This window comes from Scyliorhinus torazame, chromosome 2, assembly GCF_047496885.1.
Source record: "Scyliorhinus torazame isolate Kashiwa2021f chromosome 2, sScyTor2.1, whole genome shotgun sequence".
NCBI classification, from domain to species: domain Eukaryota; kingdom Metazoa; phylum Chordata; class Chondrichthyes; order Carcharhiniformes; family Scyliorhinidae; genus Scyliorhinus; species Scyliorhinus torazame.
In genome coordinates this window covers 264,760,087-264,786,982 of record NC_092708.1, presented here as the reverse complement: position 1 = coordinate 264,786,982, position 26,896 = coordinate 264,760,087, and the positions used below count along the sequence as shown (strand labels likewise).

Here is a 26,896-nt window from a genome sequence, read left to right as displayed (position 1 = left end):
ACTTCATGGACAAGGCATTAAAAGCCAGAAACTCTGTCCAACAAGTGTCAATGTATTCAGGACAGCAGAGGGAATATAGAGGATAAAATTTTATTTGAAGAAAATGTGAATTTTGAATGTTGAGTAGTCAGTCCGGGTCAATTTAGCCTAATATGCAAAACTCTGACTCTAGGCTGCACTTCCCATCAACATTAATAGCCTTGATCGTTGTTAATGTTCAATGAAATAAGCTGAATGTTATGTTTCGAGGGTGGGTGTTGCGGGGGTTGATAGAAACGGAGGACTTATTTTTGAAAGGGTGGTTTGCAAGTTTGGAGGAGTTGATTGAGAGGTTTGGGATTCCACAGGGGGAGGCCTTTAGATATATACAGGTTCCGGATTTTGCCAAAAAGGTTTCCCGCGTTTCTGGTGATACCGCCCTCCTTGTTGTTGGAGGGGGTATTGTCGGTGAGGGGTTTGGGGGGGGTCATCTCGGCGATTTATGGGAGGATTTTAAGAGGAAGATATGACGTCGCTGGAGAGGGTTATGGCCAAGTGGGATGGGGAGCTGGGGGTGATGCTGGAAGAGGGGTTATGGTGTGAGATGTTGCAGATGGTGAATGCCTCAACCTCTTGTGCGAGACTGGGGTTGATTCAGTTAAAGGTGGTGTATGGGGAACACCTGGCAAGGTCGAGAATGACCGGCTGTTTGAAGGGTGGACGACAATTGTGAGCAGTGTGTGAGAGGTCCGCCTAATCATGTACAAGTGTTCTGGTCCTGCCCGAAGTTGGAGAAATGTTGGAGTCGTATTTCAGCATCATGTCAGTGATCCTGCACATGGATTTTGAGCCTGTCCCTGGGGGCCCTATTTGGGGTGTTGCTGGAGCTTCAGACAAGAGCGGGCGCAGATGTTTTAGCCTTCGCCTCACTGATTGCTCGCAGGCGGGTCATGTTGGGGTGGAAGTCAGCTACTCTGCCCTGTGCCTCAATGTGGCTTGGGGACTTGATAGAGTTCCTGTATTTGGAGAAAGTTAAGTTTTTTTTGAGAGGTTCAATAAGAGATGTGGTCTGTTTATTCTACACTTTGTTCTGCACTAACCAAAGAGTTGGTTACCGTCAGCTGCTAAGGGGATGGGGGGATTGGGGGATGGGAGGGAGTTTGTTGTGTTATTGGGGTATTGGTTGGTGGAGTGGGGTGGGTGGTGGTTCCGTTGTTTTGCATTGTTCTGTTTTATGTATAAACTGTTTAAAACTGAATAAAAATATTTTCAAAAAAAAAAAATTCATGGAATAGTTGTCAACCACTTCTAATCAATGGCTAAGCTAGATGTGATGTGTGTTCTAATTTTTGATTATGGATTTAATTTGCAGGAGAGTGAAGAAGATCTAGGATTGTGGAAGGAGCAGTTTCATGAATTTATAGACACCAAAACCAATGGTAAGTAGTACATTTTTGTGGTTTTCTGTGTTAAGCATGCAATCTTTCGTTTGATTTCTTATCTCTTGCTTTTTTGGCTATCACAATACTATCACCACATCAGACAGAAACCGTTTAGCATGTGACTGGTCTAAATTGGCAGGGTGCATGACCACACCTTTAAACAGAATAACTTTACTTCAATTCATTTTTAAAGATTAATTTATGGGATGTGGCTATCGCTGGTTTAAGATTGCTTTTAAGATGGTGGTGAGCTGATTTCTTGAACCTCTGCAAACCCTGTGGAGTAGGCACACCCACAGTTCTGCTAGGGAGGGAACAGCGATATATTTCCAAGTCAGGATAATGAGTGGCTTGGAGGGGAACTTTCAGGTCGTGTTGTTCTCGTGTGTCTTCTGCCCTTGTCCTTCTAGATGGTAGTGGCCGTGTGTTCAGAAGGTATTGCGAAAGGAACTTTAGTTGGTTCCTGCAGTCCATCTTGTAGATGGGATGCACTTTGGGAGAAGTAACATGGAGAGGCCATCTAATTTAAATGCTCCTATTGTTGTGAATGTCTAGTACATGGTTCATCTATTTCAGAATACTACTTTCAGTTTTGGGAATTAAAGTTATGCCTTTGGAGATCAGGGTACCTGGTTGGCTAATAATGATGAGCAACCCTGGGGTAAATGCAATTCAAACAAGCTTGAGTTATTAACAATTCTGCTGGACCATGTCAACTTAAGAGGTTCACAGAGGTCAAAACTAGAAAGATATGATCATAAACACACAGTGGGATTACTTAGCTAAAGAACTGGAGCTGTGGGTCGCGGCCCCCCCCGCCGATTCTCCGGGCCCCGATGGGCCGAGCGGCCGTCCATTTTTGGCCAGTCCCGCCGGCGGGACCTGGCAGGTGAGTATGTGGGGGCAGTCCAATGGGGGGGGGGGGCGCAGGGGGATCCTACCCGGGGGGGCCCACGGTGGCCTGGCCCGTGATCGGGGCCTTCCGATCTGTGGGCGGCTGGTTCTGTGGGGGGCCTTCTTTCCTCTGCGCTGGGCCCCTGTAGGGCTCCGCCATATTGCCCGGGGGCCGGCAAGGAAGAGAACCCCCGCGCATGCGTGGAAATACGGCGGCCGGTCCGCGCATGCGCAAGATCACGCCCGCTGTGCTGCGCATGCACGAACTCACGCCGGCCCTTCGGCGCCGGCTGGAGCGGCACCAACCCCTCCGCCGTCCACCTAGCCCCCTAGAAAGGTGAGAATTCCTCACCTTGGGGGACATTTGACAGTTGACACCGGAATCGTTGGCGCCGGTTTTCCTGACTTGTGGGGACATTTTCACAGAATCCCGCCTGTGATGTCTATAATCCTTACAATAAGGGCTGTCCAGAGAGATATTTTTGTTTTGGGAGTTAGAGATCAATTAGTTGAAAGGTATTTGGTAAATCTTGAAGAATTGTGAAATCCATTTCTTTCTTCAGATCAAGGAAGGAATTTTAAATGAATGATACTTAATCTACAGGTCCGTCTGAAGATATCCCAGCACATGGCTCCAGTGTGGAGCTTAGTGAGATTCTCTGGTTTCAGTTTATCTAGGTGTTTGCTGCTTTAATTTCAGCTAGGATTTCATGTCTGCAGGTTTTTACTGAGAGAAGATAGCCAAAACAAATGTCAGTTAGTTAAGCCTGCACTGTAAACAGAAAAAAAGCTAACTTCATCATTCACCACATGAAACGTGGGTAGGGCTTAATCTTGGTTTGAATTTTGTGAGCGAACATAAATTGTAAAATTTGTTCTGACTTGCAGCTAGTGGAGAAAGCTTTGGTGGTCCTCAGAGTCTTGTGGCAAAAGAAAGCAATCAACAGATTAGCTTCGAAGTATACAGAACAAGGAACTGAGGTGTTCATGGTCAAGGGATGGTAAATGCAAGTTTTGCCACTGAGAATAGCTGGAACTGAGAAGAATTAAAGTAGTTTCCAGAGGACTGCGGCATACTTATGGGTGGTCCCTACAGAAATAAAAACTTTAAAATTGATATATCTGATGATGAAAATGTTGGAGGATGTAAGGAGTAAAAATGATTGCATAACATACGTAGTTTGACCTTATAGTTTTACGTTAAGACTGCTTGTTTTGTTTAATTCTTTTCAATGCAATGAAGTTTGTGTTTTGTTAAAAAACATGGAATCTGTGGCATACGTCTATTGATTATATTGCTGGGTGTTAGGATTAAAAAAATTTTTTTAACAGGCCCTAACTGGATCGTAATACTATTTTGAGGGAGTGCAAGAACAAAGGGAGGTACTCCAAATTTTGGTAGAACAAGTCGGGAGAACTGCATGGTTTGCCCTGGCAAACCAGAGCTTACAAAATTAAAATAATTGAGAAAAGAACTAGAAAAGAAATGAGGAGAAACATCTTCAGCGGGTTAAGATCTGGAATGCTCGACTTTTGGAGACGGGGATGTGCTGAGTAGTCACACATCAGGTGGCAAACCAGAGTTTACAAAATTAAACGGCGATAGGCGATTGGAAACGCAGGAAAACATCATCAAGGAGATAGAGGGGCAGCACGGTGGCGCAGTGGTTAGCACTGCTGCCTATGGCGCTGAGGACCCGGGTTCGATCCCGGCCCCGGGTCACTGTCTGTATGGAGTTTGCACATTCCCCCCGTGCCTGCGTGGGTTTCACCCCCACAACCCAAAGATGTGCAGGATAGGCAGATTGGCCATGTTAAATTGCCCTTTAATTGGAAAAAAAATTGGGTACTCTAAATTTGTTAAAAATAAATTAAAAATATAAAGGAGGTAGAGAAGGCCTCAATTGACCAGAGTGATCGAATTGTTGCCCTGGAAAAGGAAATATCAAAGTTGGTCACGATGCAGGGGAGTCTGAGAGGAAAGATTGAGAATCAGGAAAACCGATTCAAGGCGTCAAAACCTACAGATTGTGGGCTCACTGGAGGGGATCGAAGGCAGGAACCCACAGATTATGTGGCCCAAATGCTGGATGATCTAGTGGCAAGGGATAGCTTCCCCAATCCACCATAAACAGACAGAGCCCACCAGTTGCTTTGTCCAAAACCCAAAGCTGGAGTACAACCGAGGGCAATAATTGCTAAAATATACAGGTACCAAGATCAGGAAAGAACCAGCGCTTGGCAAGGCAAACAAAAAACTGTAACTGGGAAGGTCACCGGGTCAGGATCTACCAGGACATTGGGCCTGACCTGGCCAAGCGCCGGGCAGAGTTCAACAGGGCGATAGCAACCCTGCACAAGAGCGGCGTATATTTGGGATCCTGTACCCGGCCAAACTCTGGATCCCATTCCAGGGCAAGGGGCACTTCTTCACGGCCCCTGCGGAAGTGAACAAATTTGTCCTGGAGAACAAGCTGGAGAAACGGCAGCAGGGACAATGATGAAAAGACCATCCAAAGAGACTTTATTTTTTACTAAATCAATTAACTAACTTGATGAACACTTTGCATGGACTGCACTGCCTCATTCTGAGGGCGGGAGATGAAACAGAGGAAGGAAAGAGCGAGGGCAGCAGAGCACAGGAAAGGGTGAGGAGAACAGCAGGTAGGGAGTACACAGAGCGGCCGACAGGTGGGTATATAACCAACCCAGGGAGGGGTCCACCACACTAATGGGGGAGCTAACACCGGGAAGCTTGAGGGAAAGAGGGGCCGCGGTGCATCTCCTGCAAAAGAGAGAGCACCTGGCAAAGGGGGGGTGGATAAGCATCAGCAACAGGGGGAATACTAGGGGTAGAAACAGAGGGAAGAGAATATTGGGGGGACAGCTGAGAGAGGAGGGGAGGAAGACCAAAAAATGAAGTGCCAATACATTGAAGCTAAAACACTGGGCCGGAGGTCGGTTTACATAGAACATAGAACATACAGTGCAGAAGGAGGCCATTCGGCCCATCGAGTCTGCACCGACCCACTTAAGCCCTCACTTCCCACCTATCCCCGTAACCCAATAACCCTTCCTAACCTTTTTTGGTCACTAAGGGCAATTTATCATGACCAATTCCATCTAACCTGCACGTCTTTCGACTGGGAGGAAACCGGAGCACCCGGAGGAAACCCACGCAGACAAGGGGTGAACGCACAGACAGTGACCCAGGGCAATAATTGCTAAAATATACTCAAGATGGCCTGACAGCGGGTTTGTGATGCAGAGCAAGGGACTGTGGCGACTTTACTTTACTTTTACAACACAAGACTACATGCATGCCAGAAATCGACATTCGATCATGACTGGTAGTGGATGGTTAGAACAGGTACAGGACAGAAGGAGGCCATTCAGCCCATCTTGTCCATGCCAACCTGGTGCCCTTGCTAATCCCACCTTCCTGCACCCAGTCCATAGCCCTGTAGTTTATAGCAGTTAAGATACAGATCGAGGTACTTTTTAAAAGCGTTTAGAGTCTCTGCCTCCACCACCAACTCGGGCATCGAATTCCAGACTCTCACTACCCTCTGTGTAAAAGGTTTTTCCTCATGTCCCCTCTACACCGTGTGCCACTTATCTTGAATCCATGCTTCCTGGTTCTCCACCGAGGGATATCATTTTATCCTGTCCACACTATCACTTCCCCTCATAATTTTGAACACCTCAATTAAGTCACCCCTCAACCTTCTTTGTTCCATGGAAAATAACCCCAATCTATCCAATCTCTCCTCGTAGCTATACTTTTCTAGCCCTGCAACATTCTTGTGAACCTCTTTTGCACTCTCTCAGAACAATTAGGTCCTTCCTGTAATGTGGTGACCAGAACTGCACACAATACTCCAGTTGTTGCTTCACCAGTGTTTTATATAATTCCATCATTAGGGCGGCACGGTGGCACAATGGTTGGCACCGGTGCCTCGCAGCGCCATGGACCCGGGTTCGATTCCGACCTTGGGTGACAACCTGTGTAGAGTTTGCATATTCTCCCAGTGTCTGCGTGGGTTTCCTCCGGGTGCTCCGGTTTCCTCCCACAGTCCAAAGATGTGCAGCTGAGGTGGAATGGCCATGCTAAATTGCCTTTTAGGCTGGGGTTACAGAGAGTGGGACTGGGTCTAGGTAGAGTGGCGTTTTGAAGGGTTGATGCAGACTCGATGGGCCGAATGACCTCTTTCTGCCCTGTACAGAATCTATGATTCTATGAACATTATATCCTTATTTTTACATTCTATACCTCTGCCAATGAAGGTGAGCATTCCATATGCTTTCTTTACAACCTTGTCTACTTGAACTGCTGCCTTTAGAGACCTGTGTACTTGTACTTCATCTACCCCTCTTAGTATACTCCCATTTATTGTGTACATCCTATAACTATTTGGTCTCCCTTAATGCATGACCTCACACTTCTCTGTGTTAAATTCCATCTGCCACATTATTGCCCACTCCACGAACCTATCTACATCATTTTGGAGATTATAGCTACCTCTACACTGTCCACCACACGGGCAATCTTTAAAAAAAATATTTTTATTAAAGTTTTTACATTTTATGCGCTGGACACTCGTTAAAGGTAGATGCGACAGTTACAATTTACAAGTTCTTTTTCTGTGTCGCTCCCCTCTCTCTTCCCACCCTTCAGCCCCCCCTCTTTCGCTATTTAAGGGTCCCTTCCTTGGCCCTTTACAGTGGGTAGTTGTCTGGTGTATATATGTGGGCAGTGCCCTCTTTCTCCTTCCCCCCACCTCCCTTTTTGTCGCTTGGCCTCCCCCCTTCTTCTCCCTTCTCCCTATCCTGTTGCCGGCCTGCCTTTGGCAGGGTTCTCTTTCTCTTTCTTGTGGCCTTGTGTTAGGCCCTCTGGCCTCTGTGTCGGCCGCTTTCTGGCCTCCCCCTTATTGTTTCCTCTGGCCTCTTCCCCCCCTGCCTCTCCCATTTCTGTCTGCTCCCTGTGGTCCTGTTGGCTCCCGTGCAATCCCTCCCTGTCCCCCTCCCTCACTCTATTGGTTGTTGGCTTTGAATAGGTCTTGGAACAAGTTAGTGAATGGCCTCCATGTTTTGTGGAAGCCCTCTGACACTCGGATGGTGAACTTAATCTTCTCCAGGTGGAGAAATTCCGATACGTCTGCCAGCCAGTCTGCAGCTGTGGGTGGTGCAGCTGATCGCCAGCCGAGCAGGATTTTCCAGCGGCCGATTGGGGAAGCAAAAGCAAGGGCGTCAGCCCTCTTCCCATAAGTAGTTCTAGCTAGTCCGATACCTCAAAGACTGTCACTCTTGGGCATAGCTCCACCCTCACCCCCACAACCTTGGACATTGCCTCGAAGGCTGTCCAGAACCCGACAAGTCTGGGGCATGTCCAGAACATGTGGCCGTGGTTGGCCGGACCTCCCTGGCATCGTTCCTATTTGTCTTTCACCTCTGGGAAGAACCTGTTCATTCAGGTTATTGCCATGTGTGCTCTGTGGACCACTTTAAGCTTAGCATGAGGAGGTGGAGTTGGCCCTGTTCTGTGCTTCGCTTCAGAGTCACCACCCTATTTCCGTTCCTGGCTCTTCCTCCCATTTGTCTGTTGTTTCGTCTAGTGAGGAGCGTGTTCTTTCTAAATGTCATCCATACAGGTCCCCGCAGTTCCCCGTCCCCGGTCTGTCTGCGTCCAGTAGCTCCTCTAACATTTTGTGTCTCAGGCTCCTTGGGTACGATGTCGTCTCCTTGCATAGAAAGTTTTTGACCTGCAGATGTTGGAGTTCGCTCCCGTTTGGTAGTTCCAGTCTCTCCATCAGTGCCTCTAAGGTCTGTCTGTCTTCACTCTTAAAGGTGGCATCGAGTATGGCTGGTGGAAACCTGTGGTTACCGCAGATGGAGACCATGGTGGGTACCTCAGTCAGACTGATTCCAGTCTGGTTCATCTGGTTCCAGTTTCTCAGGGTTGCTACTACCACTGGGCTTGTTGAGTGTTTTGTTGGCAGAGATAGGAGCGCTGCCATGGTGAGGGCCGGAGGGTTGCTCCTGTACAGGAGGACTCCTCCATCCTCACCCATTCTTTGTTTGGGTCCTTCACCCATCTTCTCACTCTTTTAGCTATGGCTGCCCAGTGTTAGTATTGCAGGTTCAGGAGGGCAAGGTTTTCCATGCTTCTCCTTTGTAGAATTGTTTTGAGGATCCTTGGATTCTAACCCCCTCTCCCCCACACACACACACAAACGGCATAATTGTTTTTTCCATTGCCTTGAAAAAGGCCTTGGGGATGTAAATCGGTATTGATCTGAACAGGAAGAGAAACCTGATCGCCTGCACCCTCCCCGTGAGGAAAAACGTGCCACAGGCCGCACCTCCCATCCCAGCTTCTCCTCGCACTTGGGTTTGAGCTCCTCCAACGGAGTCCCTTCCCTCTCCATCAGTTCCTTGTATATATCCGTCATCCTCCCCTTCCCTATTTCATCTTCTGACAACAGCTTATCCTGCAACACCAGAGGCGGCAGCCCTGGGAAGGACGGCACCTCTAACCTCATGAAATCCCTCACTTGCAGATACCTAAAACCATTTCCTTTGGGCAACTCATACAATTCCTCCAACTCCTCTAGCCCCATGAATTTGCCCCCTACAAACAAGTCCCTAAAATAATCCGATCCTCACCTGCTGCCACTTTCAAAACCTCGCACCCAGTCCCGCCGGCACAAACCTATGGTTGTTGAATATCGGCGCCCACGACAATATGTCCTCCAGCCCAAAATGTTGCCTGCATTGACCCCACACCCTTAACACTGACACCACCACTGGGCTCACGGAGTACCTAGCCGGCAAGAACAGAAGAGGTGCCAACAACAGAGTCATCAAACTTGTTCCCCTACATGACACCACCTCCACCCGCCCCCAGACCGAACTCTCCTCCACAGCCCATTTCCTCACCATCGCAATATTTGCCGCCCAATAGAAATTGATCAAATTCAGCAACACCAGCCGCCCCCCTCATCCTGCTCCAATACCACCCGACTCACCCGCCTACACAAATCCTGAAATTATCCCATTAACCTTCCTAAAATAGTACTGGGGGGGGGCAAAGATAGGAAGGCTCTGGAACACGAACAGAAACGTAGGCAGCACCATCATTTTCACCGACTGCACACAGCCAGACAGCGGTAACACATCCCACCTCTTTAAATCCGCCTTCATTCCCTCCACCAATAGAGCGAAGTTCAATCTGTGTTGCTGGGCCCAGCTCCGTGTCACCTGGATTCCTAAATACCTAAAGCTCAACCCCACCACCCTGAAGGGCAACTCCTCTAATCTCCTCTCTCGCCCTCTGGCATTAATCGGGAACACCTCACTCTTTCCCATGTTCAATTTACACCCCGAAAACCAGCCAAAATATCCCTAATCCCTCCAATGCTGCCACCGGGTCCGACATATATAATAGCAAATCATCCGCGTATAGTGAAATTGTTTGCTTGGCACCCAATCCCTTTCGCATCCATGTCATCCATCACCTCCCTCAGCCTAATCAGGGCCCTCAACACCTGAACCCTCTCCCCCTCCACGTTGGGGAACTCCAACCCACCCAGGAACCACCGCATCCCCTCCTCCCCGTTGAGGGCTACGACTCATGCAGCCTCCTCTAGAAGGCCTGGAATGCACCATTCAACCCCTCCGGGCCCGTCACCACTTTACCCTCCTCGTTCGTCACCCTACCGATCTCTTAAGCCACTGCCTGCTTCTTCAACTGGTGGGCCAGCGTCCTACTCGCTTTCTCTCCATACTCATACACTGACCCTCCGCTACTGCCCCACCGCCTTCTCCGTGGACACTAATCCAAACTCCATCTGGAGCCTCTGTCTCTCCGGCGCCACCGAGTACCTCCTATTCACCCTCAGAATCTTATCCACGAGCATTGCCCTCTGCTCCACCTTCCCCTGTGCGCCCAAATCAAAATAAATTCCCCCGACTACTACCTTGAGTGTCTCCCACAGCGTGGCGGCGGTGACCCCCCCCAAGTCATTCAATTCTACATAGCCCCGAATGGCATCCCTCACCTGCTTGCACACCCCCTCATCCGCCAACAGTCCCACATCTAACCTCCACTGTGGCTGTTGGACCTCCTCCTGAACCACCTGCAAAATCCACTCAATGCAGCATGTGGTCAGAAATCACAATCGTCGAATACTCACAGTCGGCCACCCCCGCCAGCAGTACCTTGTCGATCACAAAAAATTCAATCTGGGAGTACACCTTGTCCACATGGGCGAAGTCTGAAAATTCCTTTGCCCTTGGCTTCCCAAATCTCCTCAAAAGCATGAACGCACGCGCGCATTCAGCCCGCTCACATTTCACATGACCAGCCTGGCCAGGGTTCTCCCCGCTCTCCTTCCCTGCAGATCAGCCATATCCATTTTTGAGCCAGCCACGGGCCGCATCACACGCCCCTCCAACCCGCCCTCGAATGTCCGCCCCCGTCTCTTCCATGTCAGCGACCCTCTTCTCCCCCCTCTCCCCACCACCAAACAAAAAAACAACCCCATCTCCCCACGCCTTCCTCCTGGCAACCCCCCACTTCACTCCCATTCTCTAGCCTGCTCAGCTCAAACCAAAGCCTCTGATTTCCCCATACTCCCCCAGTCCACTACTTCCCCCCAATCCTCCCAACCACCAACAACAACACTCACCATCACCTCTCTCTCGTCGAAACCCACCCCAAATTGCCCACCCCATGTGCCTTACAATGAACATAAAACTCCTCTCCAAAGTTCAATGTCCCCCATAAAGTCCATCGCCTTCTCTGGGAGTCAAAATAAAATTCCTGCTTTTGGTGTGTCGCCCACAAGCCGGAATGGTACAAAACCCCGAACTTCACCCACTTCTTAAGGACTGCCTTTATCTGGTTGTACCTGGCCCTCCATTTCACCAGCTTTGCACTCAGGTCCTGACAAATCCGCAGCTCACTCCCTTCCCAGGTGTATTTCTTGGTTGGCCTTACCCGCTTCAGAATTTTTTCCTTTTCCCAAAATCGTGCAGCCTCGCCACCATTGCCCTCAGCGGTTCCCTCACCCGCTGCCTCCTCCTCAGCGCCCTATGCGTTTGATCCACCTCGAGGGGCCGATCGAAGGCCCCCTCCCCAATCAAACTCTCCAACATGCTCGCCACATACTTGGCAGCCTTCACTCCCTCAATGCCCTCAGGCATCCTGACAATCCTCAAACTCTGCCGACTCCTCCACCTTTTGGATCGCCAGACCCTGAGCCTTCTGCCTCTACTCCACTCATTCAATCACCACCCTGAGTGGCTCCTCCACTTTGGCCAAATCTTCCAAAGCTTCTTTCCTCTGCTGCCGGTATTTGTTATTCAAAACTCCACCAGCTGCTCTGTTGACCGCTGGGCGTGCAGCGCTGACCCCTTGCCCTCCGCCATCTTCATCTGTGGCGCAGGCAAAAATGTTCCCGCTCCCACTGCTCTCTCTTTCTCATGGCACTTCTCATCCGCTGATCCATACACCAGCCTCCCCAGAGGAGTATTACCTTCCCTTGGCACTCATACACCTTTTGCCCTCAAATACCACACCATTTGGGTGGGGAAGCACCAAAAAGATCCACCTTGAGCAGGAGCCACCAAATGTACGACCACTAGCATCATAGCCGCCGCCGGAAGTCCAGAATATTCATTTAATACTCTTCCCACAGCCTCTGCATCTACACACAAGTTCTCTTCTTCATCTGACTTTTTATCATTAATATATTGGTAAAACATCTTTGGGTCTTCTTTAATAATTTCTTGCTAATCTTTTATCATGGCCTCTCTTTGGTTTACTTATTTCCTTTTTTACTTTGTCCCTGCACTTCCAATACTCATCCCGCCGTTCTTTTTCCTGTTTGATCTTCCCCTGTCTTCCTCGAGACAACCAGGGAGGTCTACATTTGACAGTACCATTCTTATTCTTGAGGGGACACATCTACTCTGTATGTTTTCGTGCTTCCCAATGGTTTTTCCTCTGATTTATCCGCCAGCAGTACCAGTCAGTCCACCTCAGCTAAGTCCCTTCCCATTTCGACAAAATATGCCATCCCCAGTTCAAAATTTTTACTCCTGCTTTATCTCAGTCCTTTTCCAGGGTAATATTGAATCTAACTGAATTATGATCACTATCTCCGATATGGTCGCTAACTGTCACTTCACCCACTTGCCCTTCTTTGTTCCCAAGACTAGGTCTAAAATTGCACCTCCTTTTGTTCAGTTTGTCACTAATTGGTTGAGAGGATTTTCCTGGACACACTGCATTAATTTTTCTCCCTCAGTTCCCCTTATATTGTTTGAATCCCAGTTGATATTGGGATAGTTAAAGTCTCCTACTATTATTGCCCTCTTGTTCTTACAGGCAGAAAGTTGCCTCCATATTTGATCTTTTATCTCCCTTTCAATATTTGGGGGTCTGTAGCATATTTCCATTGCTGCAACTGCCCCTTTTTTATTTCTAAGCTCAACCTATAAAGCCTCGTTTGTTGACCCATTTTGTATAGCATCCCTTCTCACATCTGGAATTGATTCTTTAACCATAAGTGCGACTCCCCCTCCTTTTTTTAATCTCCCACTCTATCATATCTGAAGACTCTTTCCCCAGGGATATTGAGTTGCCAATTTTGCCCCTCCTTTAGCCAGGTTTCCGTTATAGCAATGAAGTCCTGCTGCCATGTGTCTACCTGTGCTCTTAACCTTGTTTGTAATACTCCTTGGATTGACCCCATCATTTTCCCTTGCTGGACACTTTTTAAACTTTGCTTCTCCTGTACTTCCAAGTCTATCACTACATCTTCTACATTACGAGCTAATGTTCTACCTCCATATTCCTGATCTGAATTTGATCTATCTGATACTACTCCTGGGATCCCATCCCATTTCCACACTCCCCAACAGAGCCTGCGAAAGCCCCAAGGATATTGGTCCCAGCTCTGCCTGGGTGCAATCCATCCAGTTTGTATAGATCCCACCTTCCCCAGAACTGGACCCAGTGCCTTAAGAATCTGAATCCCTCCCAGCTACACCAACTCTCCAGGCACACATTCATCTGATCTACCCCCTTATTCCTGCTGTCTCCAGCGAGTGAAACTGTGAGAATTCCTGAGATTACAACATTTGACGGCCTGCGTTTTAGTTTATCTCCTAACTTCCTGTACTTGGCTTGCAGGTCCTCATCCCTTAGCTTCCCTATGTCGTTGGTATCAATGTGTACCACAGCCATTGGCTATTCACCTTCCCTCCTCAGAATGCCCTGCAGCTGCTCTGTAATATCCTGGACCCTGGCACCAGGGAGGCAACATGCCATCCCTGATTCACGTTTGCTGCTAGATAAGCCTCTGTCCGCGTCCCTAACTATTGAATCCCCTATTATAGTCCTGCTACTTGTTTTTCTCTCACCTGTTTGAGCCACAGAGCTACCCACGGTGCCGAGAACTTGGCTGCTGCTGCTTTCCCCTGAGAGGCTATCCCCCCAACAGTATTCAAATCTCTCTTTGAGGGGGATGACCACAGGGAACTCCTGCACTACCTTCCTGAGTCTTTTACTGTTCCTGATGGTCACCCATTCCCTTTTTGCCTGTGCAATCCTCACCTGCGGTGTGACCACCTCGCTAAATGTACTATCCACGACTTCCTCAGCAGCGTGGATGCTCCACAGTGAGATCACACGCAGCTCCAGCTCCGAAATCCGTTTAGCTAGAAGCTGCATTTGGACACACCTTCTGCACACATGGTCACCAGGGACGTTGGAAATGTCCTTCATTTCCTACATTGTGCAGGAGAAGCATATCACGGATCTGAGGTCTCCTGCCATGGCGTTCCTCTCGATTAAGTGAGTCACTCTCTGAAAAAAAATTATGTTAGTTAGGGGCCTTATTTACGTTAGGGAGGAACCTTGGGCGAAATTCTCCGGAAATGGCGCGATGTCCGCCGACTGGCGCACAAAACGGCGCAAATCAGACGGGCATCGCGCCGCCCCAAAGGTGCGGAATGCTCCGCATCTTTGGGGGCCAAGCCCCAACCTTGATGGGCTAGGTCGGCGCCGGACGAATTTCCGCCCCGCCAGCTGGCGGAAAAGGCCTTTGATGCCCCGCCAGCTGGCACGGAAATTACATCTCCGGACAGCACATGCGCGGGAGCGTCAGCGGCCGCTGACGGCATTCCCGCGCATGTGCAGTGGAGGGAGTCTCTTCCGCCTCCGCCATGGTGGAGACCGTGGCGGAGGCGGAAGGGAAAGAGTGCCCCCACGGCACAGGCTCACCCGCGGATCGGTGGGCCCTGACCGCGGGCCAGGCCACCGTGGGGGCACCCCCCGGGGCCAGATCGCCCCGCGCCCCCCCCCAGGACCCCGGAGCCTGCCCGCGCCGCCTTGTAAGGTAGGTGGTTTAATCTACGCCGGCGGGACAGGCATTTTAGCGGCGGGACTTCGGCCCATCCGGGCCGGAGAATCGAGCGGGGGGGCCCGCCAACCGGCGCGATTCCCGCTCCCGCCGAATATCCGGTGCCGGAGACTTCGGCAACCGGCGGGGGCGGGATTCACGCCAGCCCCCGGCGATTCTCCGACCCGGCGGGGGGTCGGAGAATCTCGCCCCTTGTTTCTTCTTTCTATTATAATTGTACAGTACTAATATGTACTCCTTTTTTTTAGTTCCTACATTAGTATTCAGCAATAAGTTAGTTTAAAAGATTGAAAATGCTCACCAGGACTTACTCACCAATCATCTGCTTTGGTTGGCCCTACGTCACTTTCTGAACCAACGTTTGTATTTATCCTTCTCCTCTCTCGCTCTTTTAAACTCCCAGCTCCTTGCGCTCTTTTGGACTCCTGGCTCGTCTTGTGCTCTTTTAGATAAACACCTAATGGAGGAGAAGGGTGCACAACTATCCCATCCACATAATTGAAAAAGACAAGGCTGAAGGATTTGCAACAATCTTCAACCAGAATTGCCAATTGGATGATCCATCTTGGCCTCCTGAGGTCCCTGGCAACAACAATAACTTAAGAAAAAGGACTAGAGATGGCCCCTCAAGCTTGCTCCGCCATTCAATATATATATTTTTTATTCGTCATGGGACGTGGGCGTCCCATGCTGTGCAGCATTTATTTCCCATACCTAATTGTCCTTGTGGGGGCAGTTCAGAGTCAACCACAGTTTTTTTTTTAAATTAACATTTTATTGGTGTATTTTTGTTATTGTAACAACAACAAAATAAACAATGTACATAAAGCTATAAACATCGTGCAAAAGCCGTCTCCCTCCCTTACAGGTCCCACCTTTATTAACCCCCTACTCTAAGCTAAACTAACCCCCCCCCGCCCTTCTGCTGACGATTAATTTTCCACGAAGAAGTCGACAAACGGTTGCCACCTCCGGGCGAACCCTAACATTGACCCTCACAAGGCAAACTTGATTTTCTCCAAACAGAGAAAGCTAGCCATGTCCGATAGCCAGGTCTCCGACTTCGGGGCCTTTGAGTCCCTCCAAGCTAATAGTATCAGTCTCCGGGCTACCAGGGAAGCAAAGGGTAGAACGTCTGCCTCTTTCTCCTCCTGGATTCCCGGGTCTTCCGACACCCCGAAAATCGCCACCTCTGGACTCAGTGCCACCCTTGTTTTTAACACCATGGACATGACATTTGCAAACCCCTGTCAAAATCCCCTAAGATTCGGACATGTCCAGAACATGTGGACATGCTTCGCTGGTCCTCCTGCACATTTTGCATACCTGTCTTCCACCCCAAAGAATCTGCTCATCCGGGCCACTGTCATGTGAGCCCGATAAACGACCTTGAGTTGTATCAGGCTGAGCTTGGCACACGTTGCGGACGCGTTGACTCTACTCAACGCGTCCGCCCATAGACCATCCTCTATCTCTCCTCCCAGCTCCTCCTCCCACTTGCGCTTCAGCCACTCAGTCTGCATCTCCTCTGACCCCATAAGTTCCTTGTAAATGTCAGAGATGCTCCCTTCTCCTACCCACCCTCTGGAAACTACCCTGTCCTGAATCCCCCTTTGCAGTAGGAGCGGGAAGGTTGACACCTGTTTACGTAGGAAGTCCCACACCTGCAGATACCTGAATTTGTTTCCCCTCGCCAACCCAAACTTCTCCTCCAGCACCCTCATACTCGGAAAGCTCCCCTCTATAAACATATCCCCCATTCTCTCAATCCCTGCTCGCCACCATATTCGGAACCCCCCATCCATACTTCCTGGGGCAAACCGGTGTTTATTACAGATTGGGGACCAGACCGATGCTCCCTCTGCTCCCACATGTCTCCTCCATTGCCCCCAGACACTCAGGGCCACCACCACCACGGGGCTGGTGGAGTACCGTGCCGGCGGGAACGGCAGAGGCGCAGTTACCAACGCCCCCAGACTGCCCTTGCATGAAGCCGCCTCCATACGCTCCCATGCCGACCCCTCCCCCACCACCCACTTCCTGATCATGGCTATATTCGCTGCCCAGTAATAGTTACTAAAATTTGGCAGCGCCAGCCCATCCTCTCCCCGACTCCGCTCAAGAATTACCTTCGTTACTCGCGGGGTCTTCCCTGCCCAAATGAAGCCAGTGATCACTTTGTTGACCCGTTTAAGAAAGGATCGTGGAATAAAGATGGGGAGACACTTAAATACAAACAGGAATCTCGGGAAGACCGTCAGCCTCACCGTCTGCACCCTCCCAGCCAGTGACAACGGAAGCGCATCCCATCTGCGAAAATCGTCCTTCATTTGGTCTACTAGTCTGGCCAGATTTAATTTATGCAGCTGGTCCCATTCCCGCGCCACTTGAATGCCTAGGTACCTAAAGCTTCCCCCTACTAATCTAAACGGCAGCTCCCCCAATCGCCTCTCCTGTCCCCTCGCCTGGACCGCAAACATCTCACTTTTCCCCATATTTAGCTTATACCCCGAAAACCGGCCCAATTCCCCGAGAATCCTCACGATTTTATCCATCCCTTCTATTGGGTCCGATACATACAGAAGCAGGTCGTCTGCATGGAGCGAGACTCTGTGATCCTCCTCCTCCCCCCCACCTCCCGGACCAGCCCCTTGAGGCTCTCAGAGCAATTGCCAACGGCTCTATAGCTAGCATGAACAACAGTGGGGAGAGGGGGCATCCCTGTCTCGTCCCCCGGTGCAGTCTAAAATATTCCGATGCTGTCCTAATCATCCGTACGCTTGCCACAGCAGCCTGATACAACAACCTGACCCAGTCAATAAAGCCCCGCCCAAATCTAAACCGACCCAGTACCTCCCACAGATAATCCCATTCTACCCGATCAAAAGCCTTTTCTGCATCCATTGCGACCACTACCCCCACCTCCCTACCTTCTGGGGGCATCATGATCACGTTTAACAACCTTCTTACATTGGCCACCAACTGCCTACCCTTGACAAATCCCGTCTGGTCCTCCCCAATAACATCCAGAACACAATCCTCAATCCTGGGGGACAACATTTTGGCCAGCAATTTAGCATCCACATTCAACAGGGATACCGGCCTGTAGGACCCACACAGCTCCGGGTTCTTGTCCCGCTTCAGAATCAGCGAAATAGTGGCCTGTGACATCGTCGGGGGCAGCACCCCTCTTTCCTTTGCCTCACTGAACATCCTCATCGCCACCGGCCCAAATATCCCAGAAATCTTTTTATAGAACTCCACTGGGTACCCGTCCGGTCCCGGGGCTTTACCCGACTGCATGGCATTCAGACCCTCCACTATCTCTTCCAACACGATCGGGGCCCCCAGCGCTTCTACCAGCTCCCTGTCAACCTTTGGGAAATTCAGCCCCTCCAGGAAGTGCCTCATCCCCTCCGGCCCCGTAGGGGTTCCGACCTGTACAGCCCACTGTAGAAATCCCTAAACGCCTTATTCACCCCTGCTGAATCTCTTACCAGGTTCCCATCTCCGTCATTTACTTTCCCTGTCTCCCTGGCTGTGTCCCTCTTTCTAAGCTGCTGTGCAAGCATTCTGCTGGCCTTCTCTCCATGCTCATAGATCGCCCCCCTCGCCTTTCTCAGCTGCTCCACCGCCCTCCCTGCGGTTAACAAGCCGACGCCGCGTGTAGCCTCCGCCGTTCCCTTAAAAGCCCTGCCTCAGGGGTCTCTGCATACCTCTATCGATCTGTAGTATCTCCTTTGCCAGTCGGTCCATCTGCCCTGTCAACCTTCTCCCTATGGGCCCGTATCGAGATCAGCTCCCCTCTGACCACCGCCTTCAGTGCATCCCAGACCACTGCTGCTGAAATTTCCCCCGTGTCGTTGACCTGCAGGTAGCTCTGAATACATTTCCTCAGCTGCTCGCACACCCCTTCGTCAGCCAAAAGTCCCACATCTAACCTCCATTGCGGGCGCTGGTTACTGTCTTTACGAACCTGCAGGTCAACCCAGTGCGGAGCATGGTCTGAGATTGTGATCGCCGAGTACCCCGTGCCCACCACCGGAGCCAATACGGCCCAGCTCAAAATAAAGAAATCAATCCGGGTGTACACTTTATGCACATGTGAATAGAAGGAGAACTCCTTCACCCTTGACTGGCCAAATCTCCATGAATCTCTCCCCCCCCCCCCCCCCCCATCTGCTCCATGATGCTCCATGAACCCTTTTAGCTCCCTTGCCATTGCTGGCACCCTGCCCGTTTCCGAGCTTGACAGGTCCAAGCCACGGTCAATAACTGTGTTGAAGTCCCCTCCCATGACCAACCTGTGCGAGTCCAGGTCCGGTATCTTCCCCAGCATCCTCCTTATAAACATCATCCCAATTTGGCACATACACATTTACTAATACCACCTGCACCCCCTCCAGTTTCCCACTGACCATAATGTACCGACCTCCCACATCTGAGATTATTGAACCCGCCTCAAACACCACCCGCTTATTGATCAGGATCCTGACCCCTCAAGTTTTTGAGTCTAGTCCCGAGTGAAAGACCTGACTGACCCAGCCTTTCCTTAATCTAATCTGGTCAGTTACTCTAAGGTGCGTCTCCTGCAACATTACTGTGTCCGCCTTCAGTCCACTAAGATGCGCGAACACACGTGCCCTCTTGACCGGCCCATTTAACCCTCGAACATTCCAGGTGATCAGCCTAGTTGGGGGGCTCATTGCCCCCCCCCCCCCTCGCCGATGAGCAATCCCCTTTTTTGGGCCCGCCTCCAGCCCATGCTCGGCGCCTCCAGTGGTCTGCCCCCAGGCAGCCTCTGCCCCCAACCTCCTGTCTGTCCCTTAGTCCAAGTCCCTCCCTCGACAGCAGAACATTTACCCCCCCCCCCCCCCCCGAGTTACAACTCTCTGTAACCTAACCCCTTTAATAAACCGAACATATGCACCCCCCCACTGTGCTTCCGTGAGCTGGCCCACCCAGCTAGCTTGGTGGCCCCCATCCCTGCCGCCGGATAGTCTCCCACTTTTAGTTCCCCCCCCCCCCTTATACAAACATACTCCAACATCAAACAATCCCCACCAATTGCCCGACAGAAGAACACCAAGATCTAAACAAGCACACCTCCATCCCCCAACGGTGCAAATGAAAACCTTAACTCACTCAGCTCTACCGCTGGCCCCAAATCAATGCAAAAGGCATTACAAACAGCTTCCACAAAACAAAAAATGAGAAACTTTTTTTTAAAGAGAACAGAAAAACAAAAAAAAACAAGAACGTTGCAGCAAAGTTCAAAAGTTCTCAGTCCACCACCAGTCCTTTTTGCGAAGTCCAGCACGTCCTCAGGCGACTCAAAATAAAAGTGCTGTTCCTCGTGCGTGACCCAGAGGCGGGCCGGATATAACAGTCCGAACTTCACCTTTTCTTAAAAAGGATCGACCTAATCTGGTTGAAGCCTGCTCTTCTCCTGGCCACCTCCACACTCAGGTCTTGGTAAACCCGCAGGATACGGTTGTCCCACTTGCAGCTCCGTGTCTGCTTGTCCCGCTGTAGAATGCGCTCCTTATCCAAGTACCTGTGGAATCTCATCATCATTGCCCTCGGGGGATCTCCCATTCGCGGCTTCCTCACGAGTGCTCTGTGAGCCCTGTCCACCTCCAAGGGCCGGGAGAATGCCCCATCCCCCAGCAGCTTCTCAAACATGTCTGCGATGTATGCCCCAGAGTCCGTTCCTTCGGACCCCTCCGTGAGCCCAACGATTCTCAAGTTCTGCCGGCGGGACCTATTCTCTAGATCCTCCACCTTCTCCTGGAGCTTCTTCTGCTGGTCTTTCAGCATCCCCACCTCCAACTCCACCGCAGTTTGATGTTCCTCCTGCTCAGCCAGCACCTTCCCAACCTTCTGGATCGCCTGATCTTGGGCGTCCAATCTAAGCTCCAGCCGCTCAATTGACTCTTTTATCGGGTGCAAGCAGTCCAGTTTCTACTTAGCAAAGCCTTCCTGAATAACTTGCATCGGCTGCTCCGTTGACCGCTGGGTCGACAAACCAGAGATCCGTTCCTCCGCCATGCTGTCTCCTGCTGCAGCTTCAGCCCAAGCCTTCTCTGTCTTTCTGTTTCTGCCTTTACGAGCACTTCTAGTCCTCCTCTCCATGCACCGATGTGGGAATTCAGTACACAATTGCCTCTGTCATCAGTTTTACAATTCAAGTCCGGTAGAAAATCGGGGGGGAAAGGTCCAAATGTCCGACCAGAGCTGGAGCCATGTTGCTAACTTTCCGGTTGGTTCAATTGCTCTGTTTTATTACCTTTGCTCTCGAGTCACCAGGTATCTTTATGATACCGCCACGAGGTTCAAGTCCGCGTAATGATCAATAACCCAATACACCGATTAGTAAGATTCAAATCAAAGCACATTTATTATACACAGTAATCGCTACTCATGCACAAATTCTACGTCTAAGCTACTTCTATAACTAACAGGCCTATACTTAACTTCGGACTGCCCACCAGGTGAAGGGAACAAATGGCCTTTCTTTCAGGTTCTGAGTCTGCGGGATTTGAAGTTGGTACGGATTGGTAGCTAGGAGCGCCTATCTCGTAGCGAGCGTTGAATTAAGACTTACTTCGTTCGGTGGTCACTGCACCGGTCACGGTCAATGTTGGTTTGTGTTGCTGGGTGACCCGGGCAGAACGAAGAGGTGAAGAGAGCGATTTGAACTTGGGGCTTAACTTTTATAGTCCCCAGGGGCTTCCCGCATTTTGGGGCGGATCCTGTCCCTGGTCCCAAGTGATTGGACTTTGTCCCAATCGCTTGGTTCGATTTCTCCAATACTGGAGCGGTTCCCTGATCGATGGGCGGTCTTGAGGTGCTCGGTCACCTCCTTTGTGTTGGCTCCTGCTGGCACCGAGGAGTCTGGCTTTGCTTTGTGTGTCCAAAATGTTACTTATTGTTCCCCGGGATTGCACATCAGTATGCAGATGGCTGCTACATTGTTATGCTGATGGTCACTGGTATCGATGTTGTCTGGCCTTTGCAGAGGTAAATACACAGCAAACCTGCAGCTGCTGGTTTCTGTCTATGTTGGCCGACTTTCCCATCACCCTTTGCCGTTCGCCATTTTAAATCGGGTGCTGGCCAATTTAGGTGGCTACACTCTCTCTTTGTGATCCTAACGCGAAGCGTGAAGGATCACATAACTACGTTGCTTTCCATTCCCTGACCCGGTGAGCACTTCTTTCATGGCCTCTACACTGACCATAACTATGCAAAAAGATTTTAACTGACAATTCTAAGGGGCGCTATGTCAAACAGGGACATGCATTACAAAACAAAAAAAATGGGAACCTCTAACTATCCTTAATACACTACACTCACTTAAACATTTCATCACTCTAACTTCCTCAACCATACAAACAAAATCATAGCAGTTTATACACAATTTTCCTGGCTTGGCAGTCAAGCTCAGGTTCGTACAATTACTCATGAACATTCTGAACATTTCTTTATTTACAACAAAAACGCAAATGAATGCTCTTTATTATAGATCGCGGGGGTCGGGGGTCTGGTCGTATCCGAAAATAGGGGATCTGATCCTATATACCGGGGTGCGAGCGCGGTAGGCTCTCCTTTTCCATTTTCTTAGATGCATAGTCTGCACGATGCAGCAGAGTATCGCCAATACCAATAAGGATTCTATTACGTAGGACAGGGAGTACCAGGTTATAATCCTGTCACACCAAGATGGTGCGGTGTCGCTGGTGACTGGGCTCTGGGTACTGTGAGGAAGTGAATCATTAACGGCTGGGGGGCTTGAGGTCATGGGGTTCGCGTTCATGCGCAACCAAATGTCCATTATCACGATGCACAATCCGGAGGATGTCCTCATGGTGCGTCTTCTTTCACGTCTCTTCTCTTCTCTTCCCTTCTCGTCTCCGGTCCTGGAGCTTCTGGAGTTCTATGGAAACAAGCATAGTGTCTGTAACTATCTTGGTTTAACATCTTGTATGATAGCCTGTCTGTCCTTTAGTGCCAATTACTCCCTTTATAATTGGTCACTATGTGTGACTCCCTCATTTTTAAAGTTATTTTAAAAACCAAATTTTAGGACAAGACACACTTTTAAATAATGAACCAGTGCTAGCCGTCTCGATCCAGTGCGAGCTGTGCGATCTACCATCCAAATGTTTCAGGATGTAAATGGCATGTGGTCGGCAACCTAAGGGTTACCTGAAACAAAACAAAACTTTTTGAACTAAAATTTCAAAATGAGGTGCGTATGGGCCGCGACGGGTAAGAGTTGGATGGAGTCCCCGGGTAGGACGGCGACCAATGTCGTGTGTGCCCTACCTGAGCATAGCTGACCAGAGGGGGGGGGGGGGGGGGTTCCCAGGCAGGGTGGGTCCCAAGCCGTTTCTCCACTGCCTGAGCAACCAACAAGAACGGGCAAGAAATGTAGTCATCGTGGGGGGCTGCCGTATTGGTTCCTTCCTCGAACCAGAAGGGCAGTTATGAACGGGCGTGTGGTATCTGTCGACAGACGAGTTCCGCTGAACTGGCGTCTGGGACCTTAACAAGTCTCTGTGGGCAAGTCCTCAGAGGTTTCTGCTGATGAGCATGCGGACAAGTTCTCAGAGGTTTCGGCCGAAAGGGCGTGGGGCGGTGGGAAAAAAAATTTCCGGTCTTACATACAACATTTAACAAAACACTACAAACAACATAAAACATGCTGCAGATTCCATCAGAAAGGACACTGTTTTTCACAAGCGGTTCCTTTTAAAACATCATCTGGACACCTCAGTTATCGGTTGCGAACAGGGTCACAAACGGGTTCTTGTTTTGGGAGTCAGACTCAAGGTCGTCATCTTCTCCCGGCTGCCAAACTCTTGAATGTATTAAGGTTGATAGGGCTGCATGGTGTGATGTGGGGTCGCTCTCGTCGTTTCGGACGAGTCTGTATGAGTTGTCTCTGTGCCAATAGGTGGTGTCTAGTTGTGTGGGGACGGAATCGGGGTCGTCATGGTAGGTCGGTGGTCGGTGGTGGGGTTTGTTTAGGAAAGTGATCATGAAGGGATCACTCGAATCGTGGTCAGATTCGCTGGGTGTGGGTCCTGTTGCATGGGGATAGTAGGAAGGCGTGCTGTGGCTATCATCCGAGTCACAGTCGCTGTCTCTGCTGCTGCAGTCGGTGGGCGTTCCGGGGCGGTGTGTATATTTCGGGGGTGGAGTCGAGGTCGAGTCCGTGGCTGGGCTGGACGTGGTGGGGGATGGTAGGGTTACGTTGGCTGTGGGCGGGGTGTAGTATGCTGCGTCGAGCATGACGTGGTGTGAGTGGTTAGACTGTGTTCCATATGCCTTCAGCTGGTTGATATGGAATCACGCAGTCTTTCCGTTGGGATACTTTATCTTGTATACGGAAGAGCTTACTTTGTCTGCAATGGAGGACGGACCCGAGTACTTTGGTGACAGGAATGTGCTGGGGTTGTATACGGAGAGCATGACTTGCTGTCCTACACTGAACTCAGTCGCATGCGCTGTCTAGTCAAAACAAGCCTTGCTCTGTTTCTTTCTTGTGCCCAATTTCACTGCGGCTGCTAGCTGAGCCGTTTTAATGTTTTCCACTAATTGCTCTACTGCTTTCTCGGGTGTGAGGGCCGTCACCTCTGGGCTGGTCAAGTCTAAACCGAATAAAAATTCTGTGCCTTTCATGGGGCGTCCGGTCATGAGGGTGTGTGGGGTGTAACCTGTGGAAGTTGAAATTGTATTACGCAAAAACATCAGCCCAAAAGGGAGGACTGAGTCCCAAGTGGTGTTGTTTTGCTGGACCATTTTTCTGAGGGTGGATTTTAGGGTCCGATTCATGCGCTCCACGATACCACTCGACTGTGGGTGGTATGCTATGTGGAATTTTTGGGTAATGCCAAATATCGTGAGGACTTTCTGCATGACACGTCCCGTAAAATGGGAATCTTGGTCGGATTCAATGCTGCGGGGGAGTCCCCATCTTGTAAAGATGTGGTGGGTCAAAATCTTGGCTGTAGTCTTTGCCGTGTTTACCCTGGATGGGAATGCTTCCACCCATTTTGTAAACGTGTCTATCATCACGAGTACATATTTGTAACCATTCCTGCAAGGGGGCAATGGTCCTATAAAATCGATCTGGAGGTTAGTCCAGGGGCCATTAACGGGTCGGGTGTGACTAAGCTCAGCCTTTTTGGCATATCTGTCCGGATTATTCTGGGCGCAGATAAGACAATTCTCGATGTAGTGATTTACATCGTCCTTTAAATTCGGCCACCAACAAAGCTGCTTGAGGTGGGCTGTAGTGGGATCAATTCCCTGATGTCCATGACCGTCATGGAATAAACAAATCAGTTGATTCCTGTCCTGTTCAGGAACCACATAAAGGGTGTCTTTTAACACCCACACCGTCATGTGTGGTCAGAGCATTTTTAAATCTCTCGTAGGGTGCTGGATATTTTCCTTTTAAAACCTCCCCGAGATTGCTGTCCTGCTTCTGGGCCTGCACTAAATCCTCGATATTAGTCTGTGAGACCTGAACTGCATTCACTGGTGCGCTTTCGGGGGATGTCCAAAAATATCCGTGCCTGTAACCTGCTTTAGCCAGTGCGTCGGCTTTTACATTTCCAGGGGGGGAGGACCGATGGTGACTACGAACTTTGACTATCCCAAAAGTCCTGTTCTGAGCTCTCTCTAAAATGTGACGGAGCAATGGGGCTGAGAGGAGGGTTTTTCCGTCTGCGGAAACAAATCCTCTTGCTTTCCTCCGTGGCAGGAATTCCGTAAGGCTGTTGCAGACATAGAGGCTGTCCGAGTATATGTCTGCTGGGCTGGGGAAGGAATCTGGGTGTTCCACTATATATGCGATGCCGCAAGCTCTGCTGCCTGCGCGCCTAAGTGGCCTGGCAGTTTTAATGATATTTCCTCTAGGGCGTGTCCCTGCGCGTCCTCTACATAAATACCGCAACCTGTTATGCGCTTCCCATCCAATACTGTGGAAGATCCATCCACATATATCCTTATGGGCTCACACGTGTCTGTGTGCTGGGGGCTCTGGGTTGAACTACCTATCTTTCTGGGGGGGGTTTTAGCAATAAAGGGGCCTGTGTTGTGGTGTGGAGAGATAATTTCACATTCATGGGGGGCTCCGGGGTACTGTAAGTTGTCGTCTAAACAGGTGTGCGTCTTTGTCCGTTTAACAGTGATGTCCCGTCCCTGCAAGAGAAGGGTCCATCTAGCTGCTCTAATCTGGCTTACTGTACCTTACTGGGTGGGGGTGTGTTCGGTGAGAATTGTGATGGGGCTCAGTCCGGTAATATACGAAAAATACTGAACTGCCCAAAATACTGCGAGCAGGTGCCTCTCACAGGCTGAAAATCCCCAGCTCCACAGCATCTAAAATTCTGGAGGCGTAAGCTACGGGCCTTAACTGTTCGTGCCGTTCCTGGAGGAGCACGGCCGAAAGGGTGTGGTCTGTGGTTGCTACCTCTACAGCGTAAGGGGAAAGCGGGTCTGGAACTTGTAGTGCTATGAGTGCCTGTTTTAAAGAGTCCACAGCATCCGTATGCTGCGGAAGCCATTCCCAGGGGGCTCCTTTCTTTAGGAGGTCTGAGAGGGGTGCTGCCTTGCTGGCGAAACCGTCAATGTGATTTTGGCAGGAGCCAACCAGTCCTAAAAATGACCGAAGGGCTGAAACGTTCTGGGGAAGGGGCAATTTAGCATCGAGTCAATCCTTTTATGCTCGATCTCGCGTTTACCATGTGTGATAATTGTTCCCAAATATATCACCTTATCTTCCAAAATCTGGGTCTTTTTGGGGTTAACTTTACAACCAAATGAATGTAAGAGTTCCAGGAGTTCGGACAGAAGCTCAATGTGCTCTTCCTTGGTGTCTGTCTGCAGTAGTAGGTCATCTACGTACTGGACCAGACATTCGGGGCGAGAGAATTTGGCTAAACCATTTGCCAGCTGTCGGTGGAAAATGGAGGGGGTGTTGTGGAATCCTTGTGGCAGGCATGTCCACGTGTACTGCTGATTTTTAAAAGTGAAGGCAAATTTGTACCGGCACGCCTTTGCCAATGGAATGGACCAGAATCCATTACTGACATCCAAAACCGTAAAGAATCGGGAATTGAGTCCCTGCTTGAG

The 26,896-nt window shown here is 50.1% G+C and overlaps 1 protein-coding gene across 3 annotated transcripts in view; it reads left to right on the top strand.

The window, feature by feature from the left end:
- LOC140398239 (neutral alpha-glucosidase C-like) overlaps window positions 1-26,896 on the top strand; it is a 352,477-nt gene that overhangs the window by 178,665 nt on the left and 146,916 nt on the right. For all 3 annotated transcript variants that reach the window (XM_072486683.1, XM_072486676.1, XM_072486666.1), the window contains exon 8: window positions 1,352-1,418. In XM_072486683.1, the coding sequence (XP_072342784.1) occupies window positions 1,352-1,418 (67 nt within the window). The remainder of the gene's footprint in view (window positions 1-1,351; window positions 1,419-26,896) is intronic.